The following is a 12,408-nucleotide window of genomic DNA, read 5'->3' as shown; positions in this document are numbered from 1 at the left end:
CAAAGTACTTTTTAGATTGCAAGGAGGAAAGGTAGAGAGGGAGAAAGAGGGAGTGACGATGAGGAACTTCTGTTAGATTTATCAGTGGTCATCGTAGTATAATTAAACACTTGAGCTCAGAGGGGTCCAGGCAGAGGACAGAGTCCTAATCCTGTTCTCAGTCAGGTCTGTCATCGGACTGACTGATGATGGCTGCTCGGTTCCTGGGTGAGCCCTGCTCGTCTGACAATCTCAATAACGTTGATTGCTGTGAGTGCGTGCGTGTGTGTTCATGTGTCATGTGTACACACACACCTTCAGGCTAGCAAATACCTAGCTTTTACTCATTTTCATCTCTCACCACAAAAAACCACAAACTCCTCCATTAGTGGAACACGAGTGAGCGTCCCGTCAAAATCAGGCAGCGTGCGGGTGCATGTGTTTCAATGGTGTCCATAAATAGAAGTGAGGAGCTGGCTTTAGCTTACAGGTTACAGTCCCAGAGGACACCATACTGTAACTGTACAGTATATTTGTGTGTGTGTTGTGCATGCCACTGACTGAATCCTTTACTAGTGTTACGTAATATTAACCTTGTGAGCAGTCTCCCTGGGAAACAGCACTGCGGATCAGTAGGGGAGAGAAACAGATAGATGAGGTGGTGGAGGTGACAACACTATCAATAGGATACTCATTATGCAGATGCAAGTTTGTGTGTGTGCATACATGCATAATCTACTGTAATTTAGACCATGTACTACATGTTTTTTTCTTACATTTGTTTAGTATTATTTGTTTTCAAAAGCCTCTGAAGAAAATGTAATCCCCTGAAAATAATGTGTTTTCTTTTTTAGAACAACTCTGCAGGATATTTCCATAGGATTTGTGGCCACTCCAGCACAGTGGTGCAATCATTTTGTAATACAAGGGCGTAGAGTCTTGTTTGAAGAGAGGGGCGACATTTGTTATTTAGAAAAACACGATATTATTAGATACCAGGGAAACATGGCATAATCAAATAACTGACAACATTCAAAAATAATCATGTTGGGGCTAAGTGACATACACCACCATGATGACACGCTCTCCGTAATAGATTTCACTGTCATATTATTTCTTCTATTCTTTGGTGGCATTCAAACAACATTCATTACTTTGCATCTCATCGACCATTTGTCTCGAGGCACATTGCTGCGAGTCCCCACAGCACCAAAAACCAGCATGCTCTGAACCTGACAGAGGATTGTACGAATCATGAAGTGCGGAAGCGATGCTTGCATATTTGTAAATCAGGATTAGAGGCCAATCTTGTGGCAGGTTGATTGAATCGGGCCGTCCGTCTTCCTCCCGTCCTAAGCCCCTTGGCGCTTTCAGGAGGGGAGAGATAAAGGGATTTGGGCTCTCTGAGATTTGCAGTGAGACTTCTTGTACACCTCCCCACCCCCCACCCACCTCCACCTCCCACCCCCAGCTGCTGAGCAGATTGTTTTCCACCAAAGGCCCTGAGGCAAGAGCTCACAATATGTTTCTCAAATTTATGCTTTCAATACCTCTGACATGGCTTTTTTTAACTGAATGTTCCCGTGTTGCTGATGTGATATAATATTTGTGCCATGTTTATGTTCAAACTTCCTAGAAAAGGAAATGAGTTTGACTCACAAGTCAGCACCTATATTGGAATTTAAACTTAAGTATCTGTTGCTCCTGCTACTGTACATGTTTCCATTTGTTGTAAAAAGCAGTTGGACATTTTCATAATGACAGAGACTTTTTTGGACATGGTGAATTTGTGCTCTGCTACTCCCAAGCTCAAATCCAACTTAGTGGTCCAATATGACTACTTCCTGAAGAGTAGGAACAGTTAGGGATGACTCTAACCAACGCTACCAATACACAGCTGTTGCTGTTCATCTGCTGAATGGGAAAGCAACATTAGAGGGATCACGGCTCTGGCTGTCATCGGCATAGACCCCAGAGGCATGAAAATGTTAGCAGCATACAACTTCTCTCTGAATCCAACATGGAGCATCACACTGGTGTTAAAATATTAATTCAGTCAACCAGTTGGAGAATAGTCAGATTTAATTGTTTGCCAACTCGAAACATGTTAGCATCATCTGAAAGATAATTGTAAATAAATGCCAATCATTGTTCCGTGCTGTTACTACTCTTACAGACTCCCAGCTTCTGGGGTTGTAGCTGCAAAGGACAGCTGTAGCTTCTGTAGATAACAAATAAAATCTCCCTGACTGAGAATACATTGAGTGTTATATTAGTGAAATCTTAACCTTCATGAAATGCCTTCTACCAAAAAAAAAAAAAAATACATATACTGTATATATGGTACAATGGTGGCAAAACTGGAATAGCCTAAATAAAATAAGACTGTGCAACACAACAACACTTGTAAACTGTTCTGTAAAAAAATGTGACATCCTAAACTGTGTGTTAAAGCTGATAATACCACACCATGTTATTAAATATTAACATGGCCACTGGTCAGGGTGGGATTTAAACTGCTCTGCTACAGCTTCTGTCTTTGACCTACTTTTGTGACTTGTGAAAGTTTTATAAAATTATAAAGCACATTTTTTATGTGAAGTACAGACATAAAAAAAGAGAACAGGCTTATTCCCTACTGCAAAGGTGTTATACTGTAGTTCATGTAAAAAGCCCATGCATTTTCTTCAATTTTGAGGTTAAAACCTGTTCAGTTATTTATGTGTCATTATCACTGTTGTTGATTTGGTATATCCATATCCATATCGATTTTTCCATACAGATTTTCTTCTTTGTTTATGAGTGTATCATATCTATATACAGTACAGTATATATAAAAAACATACAAAGCGAGGCTCATTTCCTGTGTGTGCATTCTGGACAGTCTCGACTGCAGCACCCGTAGTCTCTTTAAAGGTTTATAAACAACAAGAACTGACCTCAGAGAACCTCTGGACATCCTGTGTGAGTGTCCCTACGCGGCTCCAGTTGTAGTAGTTGAGGAACTTTACTACAGCAGGGTTCACAGCGTTGTCCGAGGGGACGGTGCGAAAGAAGTTGGGGTACTTTTTCTTGTCTGCCAGAACCGGGGTTGTAGCTGCGAAGGACAGCTGTAATGAAAAGAGAGAGAAAAACATTGAGCACCGGGTCTAGCTCTAAGGGCAAATACAACAGCCATAAATACTCCTGCAAACAAACTGTTGGATTATGTTGCTTTCACTTTACTGTTGATACAGTTGCACTGTTAAGTACTGTGTCACTGAACCTAATGCGCCACATGACAGATCTCAGGTCTGCCCCGGCTCTGGTCAGTGGCCCCTGTCATCGCAGGGATTAAACCGCCGTAGAGCATCTGTGACCAGCATGCAGACACACACACACACACACAGACACACACTCATTCATAGTTTCAGGCTGTGGACAAATCAACTCTTTCAAATTACTTCAAATGTCAGAGAAACAGCACCTTCAAAGAGTCACTGTAAATAGATCTGTAAATATTGGATGGAACTGATGACCCCTGTATGCGTGACCTTTTAAGACGGCTTCATGCTGCGCCTGTGTGTGAGTTTGTTTGTGTGTCTGTAATTCTGTCCTTGTGAGGACCAGTTTGAGTGTTAGACCTTGGGAGTAAGGACATTTTGAGCACTCCTCATAATGTCTGTTTGGAGGTTAAGACTTTAGGGATCAGGCTAGAATTAGGTAAAAAAAAACAAAAAAACATTTGGTTGAGGTTAAGGTTTAGATGTTAAAGGGCCAGGGAAATCATTATATCAATATGTCCTCGAAGTATCTGAGTGTCTGTGTGTGTCTCTGTGTAGGTGTGTCCATATTTGTGTTTGATGACAAGAGAAAAGGAGCTTAGCAATACGATTTATCTTTGGGATGGTGAGTGAAAAGCATTTCAGATTCCTCAAACACACACACACACACACACACACACACACACACACACACCTCTAAGACCTGGGAACTGTTAACCTTAGAATAAAATGTGCTGAACCTCAAACACTAATTGCTTTTTTCCCCACACACACACACACCTATTACTCTGTTTGACCACTGCAACCTAAGCACATTTTGACCACATCTCATGTAAATCAATTCATTTTCTCAGAAAAGGGAGAGAGTGCCAAACTTTGTGTGGGAAACTTTTTCCAGTTGTTTTTTTTCAGGGCTAATGAACTAAACATGATGCAGCAAGCACAAACACCAACTGAATGTAATATAGCTGGAAGAGTTTATGTATGTGACTTAAGCTGATACTGATGTCGTGATGTCTGGTGGTGTCACGACGACAGTAAAGGTATAAACACAATGCAACAGTGTTCTGTTCTGGTCAGTGTAAGGTTTATGGCAACAAAAAAAAAGTTCAGGTTTGTTTGTTTGTTTCAGTGTTTTTTCCACAGCAGAATTGCCACATTTTTATTTCAAAAAGAATAAAAGCCACGTCTCTTTCTAATACCCACACAGACACCATCAACACACAGTCACACTCCTGATTCCCACCCCCATCCCACCTTTCATTTGTTATTTCCATGCTAATCAAGTTTTGCTCTCTCTCCCACATTTTCAACAATAGGTCACTAATTTTCCCCAGAGGCAAAAAAGCTGCAATTAATTTTTGCATTAAGATTAGAATTTGCAAGTCTGTACAATGTAACAACCGGCGTGCGCCAGACCCGACAAAGATCTGCCACTTTATTGTTTAATTCACACTTTTTATATTAAGTCTGAATGACTTCATAAATAACTGCTGCAGGCAACATCGTAGTATTATCCTTGGAGAGGTTCAACTAATCTGAGAGCTGGAGTATAAGACATTTTTAACAAATAGGCCTACCAAAAAGACGTTTGTAAAGATGCATAACTTTCAGAGCAGAGGTCTGACAGGTGCTGAATATTTGGCTCCAGCAGCTGAGCCGAGATAATAAAGCACCGTGCTCTATTTTCAATGTCCTATCTGTGTTAATTTAATGAGCGATATGAATCAGTGCAGGGTTAATTACATACTTTGTAGAGATTAAGCAGAACTTGTGATTCATGATAGCGATCAACACAAGGATATTATAATTCTGACCGAGACCAAGAGGTACACCAGTAGATTTGCTCCAAGTGTACTAAAGCCTTGAGGAGTTCAAGCACCTCCTAACTTTAGGGATGACTCTGATCTTTTCATTAAGCCTCTATCCACTTCTAGACATCTTCACTACTCATTAATCACAGCACTGCCGATATAATTGACCTGTATACTTGAAAACTGATTGTCACTGAAAATGCACTGTAGACAATGATAAGAATTTCACTGAAGGATCAGAGGACAATCAAAGGTCAAATGTCATTTTTAGATAGCAAGACAGACAATGTACCAAGACAGTACAACAGCTATACAGTGCAGTTTAGCTTGACTTGGCTGTACTGGGTAGAAATGTTTTTAAATCAACTTGTAACATTGAGGGTAATCAAAGATTACAAAGAACGGATTAATCCAAATTGCAGGTCTGCCCTTTTTACACTCTCATCAACCTCTGCGCCATCAGCTGAGCCATTTCATCGGATCCCAAATCTACAAGTCCTCATCCAACCAGTGGGAAACCCTTGGTTTGGCCCTCTAAATCACCACTTTCTACACAGACCCACAGGGGTTTGTGTTCACACATCAACGAGGCGGGCTTTTAAAACAACACATGGATTACAGCCATCAATTAAGCAGGAAGAAAGGCCTTTATCTTGCTACCACTGCTAAATCCAAAATCACCCACCAGTCTTAGAGGGCTTCAAGGGGTCTTTCCAGCGTTGCCTTAATCTCCGTTTAGCTAAGGATGTTTGCTACAGCCACACTGGGAGATTTCCTCAAACCAAATTGATTGCACCAGTCGTCTCGCAGCCGCACAAGGAGGAGACTTTGTGGTCAGAAGAAGCTCCACAACCTCATCGTTTCCCTCCTTCAGAGCTCTTGGTTCACTGGGGTTATGCTGTTTTGTCCAAGTTGTTTTTTGCTCTTGGCACAATTTTGCTTGTTTCATCTGTTTCAACACTACACTGAGCTGAGAATCCCACAAGAACCACTGGAGGAAAAAATATTGACCAATAAATACACACGCTGAATATAAACTTTATTGGAGAGCAGGTGCTGCAGCGCTGGTTGTCTGCTTTTCTTTTGGAGGAAAAAATACAAAGAGAATTCAAAGGGTTATGAGCAAGCAATGACTCTTTTGATGTTATCAGTTTATGAGGTCAGTCTAAGGTCGGTGATAAAGTTTTAAAAACATAAAATCAACAATAAATAAATACTTCCTCAATTTAAGTTTACCCAGCATTGTTATACCATGGCGTATAGGAGAGTATGGTGCAGAATATATACGGTATATACTGTGTATACTTTTTATCACTTTAAATTTCTCTTGGAAAACATCACATTTCAGATAATACTCTTCACATACTTAAAGCAGAAGTAAGTGGTCCGGTCGTTTTCGCTAATGCTGCGTTCCAGGCAGGCTTTTGAAATCGTAAATTACAGCTTCAAGTCACAACTTACAACTTTGTAGCGTTCCAGGCAACCCACTCGTGTTTTTCCGACCTGTTTTACCTGTGAAAGTCACTATAACGGCCACTCGTAACTTCCGACCGGTGAACTCGTACCAGATCGAACTGGTACCACTTCACGGTCGGAAAAATACGAGTTTCCTTGAACGCACCATAACAGTCCTCGTCGCTACGTCACCACATTCACGGCGTTCCTTGGCTGCACACACAGCCCTGCATGCCGTTCTCTCTCCTCATTGGATAAAAACTGTAGGATACGATAAATGTTTTTTCTTCGGCTCAGAGCAGAGCAGAGGGACTGACAGACCCGTGTTTCAGTCCAAACACTCTATGTAAGTGATTGCTGTCGGAAGATATAACTATTTAAGACTTATATTAACACAAATATATCACTTACTTCTGCTTTAAAAATCAAATTAAGAGTATTATGACAATGTAAGTAATAAATTTATCTTTCTGTACTCTTGCAGATGAAACTTAAGTCACACAGGTTCAGTGAAAATGACATGTGTGTGAGTGGCTGTAACAAAAATGATCGCATATAATATTTGATCAAATAAGGAACTATTTGACTTGCTGTGAATTTAAAGCAGAAGTAAGTGGTCCGGTCGTTTTCACTAATGCTGCGTTCCAGGCAGGCTTTTGAAATCGTAAATTACAGCTTCAAGTCACAACTTACGACTTTGTAGCGTTTCAGGCAACCCACTCGTGTTTTTCCGACCTGTTTTACCGGTGAAAGTCACTATAACGGCCACTCGTAACTTCCGACCGGTGAACTCGTACCAGATCGAACTGGTACCACTTCACGGTCGGAAAAATACGAGTTTCCTTGAACGCACCATAACAGTCCTCGTCGCTACATCGCCACATTCACGGCATTCCTTGGCTGCACACACAGCCCTGCATGCCGTTCTCTCTCCTCATTGGATAAAAACTGTAGGATACGATAAATGTTTTCTCTTCGGCTCAGAGCAGAGCAGAGGGACTGACAGACCCGTGTTTCAGACCAAACACTCTATGTAAGTGATTGCTGTCAGCAGATATAACTATTTAAGACTTATATTAACACAAATATATCACTTACTTCTGCTTTAAATACACTATGAGGGCAAGAAAACAATATGTGAGTATTATTGTCCAATCACGACATAAAGCAAGTACATCTCCATCTGTTGCCTATACAGTACTGTAAAAGCCAAATCTAGGACAGTGACACAAATACATTTTGTTAATCCAGGTCAGGTGGCGCAGGGGCTAAAGTTTACTAAAATAAAATGCATGTTTTTTTTATCTGCAGGTCAAATCATGTCAACTAGAGCACAGTTTTGTCAGAAAACAGTGTATTAAAACAGTCAAGATGAGAGGAAGCCCCGGTGCATTATTTAAAGAATAGGCTTGTCTTTATCTAACTGTGAACAGCCTTTTTCAGTGGAAAAGCCAAAAATAGTTCCATGATATCACACATCTGAGAGTAGTGGCTTATGTAAGAGGGTTTAAAAAGGGCCGGCCCAAATAGGATGGTTTTTGTTGGAGAGCTGTTACCAGTGTTAGATTTACACATGCGGTGTGCACATACACACAGATCACGCACAGGTTAAGGCACAAGCATTCACACACTCTCGAACCACAGATCTCTCTGATACACACAAACTACGGCGGCCTTCCTTTGCCAGTGGTAATTAAAATTGTGGCATTGGGCTCCAGGCAGCTTCTCCCTCTCATCTCACTACAAGGTCACTGAGGCTCTTGGTAATATGACTGAGGAGCCGTCTGGCCCCGCTGAGACGCAACTTTTTGTGGAGACTTGAGGTGAATCACTGATAACATCGCAGTGCTCCGTCTATTTAGGCATTCTGTCCACACAGCCACTTATCACACTCTATTTGAAGTGAGTACAAAAGTGCTGCTGCTTCTCCATTTGGGTTTATTCAAGTCACAAACAATATTTTTTTGTGTTTATGCACAAGCAAAAAGTGAGAGAGGTGCCCAGATCAGAAAATAAGAAAACACAGAGAGACGAAGTGAGGAATGTTGTTGAGATTCTTACTAATGTTTCACCACAAAGTTATTTATTTGATTACATTAATGAATGGATTACATGGATTCAATCTTGAAGCCAAACAATCTTAAAGCCAACCATTTTTTGTTTGGCTTTAAGAATTGCAATGTGAATGCCAGTGCTCTGAGTGCTGAATATACGATTCTTAGGCTGAGTCAGGGGCCAAAATGCAGCAAATGGTCCGGAAGTGGAAACAGGCCATTTACATTCATGTGGGATGAGCCCTGACCACTTGACTATCAGCTGTCCATACCATAGAAGCTCTAACTGCTTCTCGTTAAGTTGGCTATTAGGGTATTTGCGGGAGTTCCGTGTTGTGTGTTAGTTGTTAAGATAAAGGCGGCTTTCTGATGTCGTTGTAACACAGCCACAGAAGATTGCTGCAGCTAATGACCTAGATATAGCTGTTAAAGCCATTATTACCAACATCCGCTGCAAAATGTCCCTGTTTATGTCTTCTGCAATATACCTGCCTGATTTGGCATGGGACGGGGAATCAGTGTTGCACAAATTAAAGGCAACAAGCCCTACAACCTATCCACGCACAAGCAGTTTGCAGGAGAAATAAGGAAGATGCAGGAGTGTGTCTAATCACACTGACGGATCTAATAGCATTGATTGGTCCTAGTGGGACTGCTTCGCAATAGGATCTGCTGGTGCTAATCGTGTGGTTGGCCTTTGAATAATGAAGTGGCTATCATGGACAAGCTGGATAAAAAATGAATGTTAGGTTAATATCAGCTCACTCGCAGTGTTTTGCTCATGCCTCTCATGTTTATTATAACCAGCGGTGTTGCACCACCGACTGATCTAAACCATGGAGTTGTGAGCTAACCACGACTTGTGAGGTGACATTCTTGCCACACAAAATACAGTATATCCTACACAGAGAGGAAAAAGAGGCAAATAGATTTTTTTTCTATAATTCTTCCAGATAGCTCTGGTTGCAGAGAATTCATGTTACGCCACCAGTGATTACCATTAATAACAAATGGTTAAAACTATAGCTGTCTCTGCTTGGCCAACTTATCTTGGTGCAAATATCGATAACACCATAAGTTTAGTGGAAAAGTCAGATCAATATTTCAGCTACACACTGACAACCCACAAAACATCCAAAAATAAACACTGTTCTCCACTTTAAAAAAAAAAATGCACTTCCCAGCCCTACAGACTTTATCTCACAATTTCAAACCAGCAATTTTTAAAATATTCACATGTCCTGTTTTCTGTCTTAGGTGTAATACAAGTGCACTGCAGCCGACACTTATGGGTTATCAATAAAACATGATTAGCAGGTCGCAAAAGGTCACCCGTAAAGTGATGAATTACCTGCCGCAGTGATTGTCATCTGGCGGCCAGCGGGCTACTTCCAGCCCGCAGAATATTAATCAATTCAGAAAATGTGAGGAAGAAAAAAATGTGCTCCTGGATTTGGGATATCTAGCTTTTTCCCCCTACAAACAACATTTTACATATATTGATTTATTTGCTGCAACATAGGCTATTCATTTTTATTTTATTTTTTCTTCTCTCATTTTAGAGCATCGCTTTGCTCAGCCTCTCTCTCTCCCTCCCTCTCTCTGAAACTATTCGACCCACCTGTGTGAACAGCCCCTCCTCCCCGTGCACTCTCTAAATCAAAACATGATCAGGGTGGAAGGAGAGATTGTTGTTGGTTTTTCCCAGGACAGCTCGCTGCTGGTGAATATTGACAACTCAGGCAAGTGGATAACATTAATGTTAATTCTTTAACCAGAGGTATTAGCAAAACAGAGTTCAGAGAAACTTAATGAATTAATAAAACACAATGGGGAAACAGTCTGGTCATTGTGATTAGCTATCTGATTAATTTGCCTCCATTATTTCCTGCCTTCAACCAGTGCTGCTGTGGCAGCTGAAGCAGCAATAGAGGGTCAGGAAGGGTTAGCTGTAGCTGATGGAGAGAGATACAGGAGAGGAAGAGGGGGAGGAGGAAAGCATCCTTGGCAGAGGTCTGAGAGCATTTTCTACTTAGACAGAAGTATCCATTTATCATTATGGATATCCTGTGTTGTTCAGGAATGTGTTCACTGATATAAATCAGTAGAAATAACATTAATTTATGAAAATATAAAAGAATATTAGACTGATTACATTAACCAGGGAATGGGTTTAAGCAGATCATGGCTCTTAAACAAATGTAATTGATCACCGGGTGAACTTACAGTAACAGGCAGCACTCACACTGGACAAAATACTCAGATACTATGTCTGAATCTAAATATATGTTTTACAACATCACTGAGCCCATCAAAGAGAGAACAGTGATTGCTACGAATTTTCTTTAATGGTACTCACTAAAGTTATTTACAAAGGGGTAATGTGAGGTCACAATGAATTTTACGCACTTGCAGTCAAGTTCCCCAAGTGTCAGAGCTGGATGCATCCCAGAATAACACACTTTTGAGAGGTGCTTTGAGTCAATGCCAGCAAGTTATAAAACTGAAAGGAAAGGTTTCATAATCAGAAGGGATAGTATGAAACAACTTCAAACGCTCAACCCACCCATGCCTATTATCTCTACCTTCGCCCACAACACAACAGATTCAAAGCCCATCCATCCTGCCGGAGCCCCGGGACCCCATGCAGGGTAATAGCACCGTAATAGTAGTGCTGTTGATCAGGAAGCACGGAGGAGGTCCTGGGCTTTATTCAATATTCAGGAGAGGCATTTGGTGCACCGTGGGAGAACCCAGCTGGAGAGGTGGCAGTAAGGGAGAAGCTTTGGACCCCACACCGACCACATCCAGAACTCATTAGCACCAAGATGGGGGAGGGAGAAAGATGAATACTGTAGGAAGATTGGAGAAGAATTGAACGAGAAGCCCAGTGGCGATAAGAGAGTCAGGTCTGATGGTGGAGACAGTGGAAGGAGCGCTGCAGACAAACAATGAATGTAAAAAGAGCAAAGATGAAACAGGAATAATGTGCCAGCCATTACATAATATATATGTGCATGTGATTATTGATTTTATAGCGCATATAAGCTGGTCTGTATGAGCGAGTGCAGACAACACAAATGTACAGCATTCATGCATACAGTACGCTATCCCAGATCATCATGTGGCTCAGTCGAGCATGTGTTGGTGAAAAACTAGTGCGTCCAATTATGGAAAGAGAAGCGAGGCAGCACGGTGAAGTCATCTCATTTTAAAGTTGAGGGTTAAACGGAGAGGAGAGAAATCCGCTCGACTCCACTGCAATTTAGCTCTGCAATGTGAGAGCGATGGCGAACATATTGCAACATGGTTGGTCTGCTAGAGGAGAGATCAGACGTACCGTTAGTACATGCAGAACACAGGGGCTTCAGGTCTGTGACATCACAGCTTCCTACACTGACTTGAACAGCCGCGTGCATGACGTGCATCAATAGTGCACATTTTGCTTTGTGTATTCCTCACAAATACAATAACTCTTTTGCAGAAACTTAATCAATTTTTAATCACAGGGACTTACTCAGATCTAGGGCTCAGTGTTAGCCGTGAAATCAATATAATCAGATATCAAATTCTCTATAAACATCACAATATGGAGAAGGTAATCTAAATCAAATGTGTTTTCCACTGCTCTATACATAAACATAAATGGTTCATTGGTTTGTTTTTCTTCCCATTCAAAATAATTCTAATCTAACATCATCCCAATCAAAATCAACAATCGATTACACTGGGTTATTGTCCCACCCTACTTGCACACGTGAACACCACAGAAAAAAAGAATACCGCATGTGAGGAGAAGCTGCACCTTTTACACCCTCGACACATTCACACACAAACACACAA

The 12,408-nt window shown here is 41.2% G+C and overlaps 1 protein-coding gene across 4 annotated transcripts in view; it reads right to left on the bottom strand.

Annotated features, from left to right (window-relative positions):
* The window catches only part of gabbr2 (gamma-aminobutyric acid (GABA) B receptor, 2), a 185,509-nt gene that overhangs the window by 81,749 nt on the left and 91,352 nt on the right, over window positions 1-12,408 (bottom strand). For all 4 annotated transcript variants that reach the window (XM_085791840.1, XM_085791842.1, XM_085791839.1 and 1 more), the window contains exon 3: window positions 2,919-3,089. In XM_085791840.1, the coding sequence (XP_085647966.1) occupies window positions 2,919-3,089 (171 nt within the window). The remainder of the gene's footprint in view (window positions 1-2,918; window positions 3,090-12,408) is intronic.

The sequence above is a fragment of the Trachurus japonicus genome, chromosome 11 (assembly GCF_045865225.1).
Source record: "Trachurus japonicus isolate A0001 chromosome 11, Traja_1.0".
Classification (NCBI taxonomy): domain Eukaryota; kingdom Metazoa; phylum Chordata; class Actinopteri; order Carangiformes; family Carangidae; genus Trachurus; species Trachurus japonicus.
This window is presented reverse-complemented; position numbering and strand designations above follow the sequence as displayed.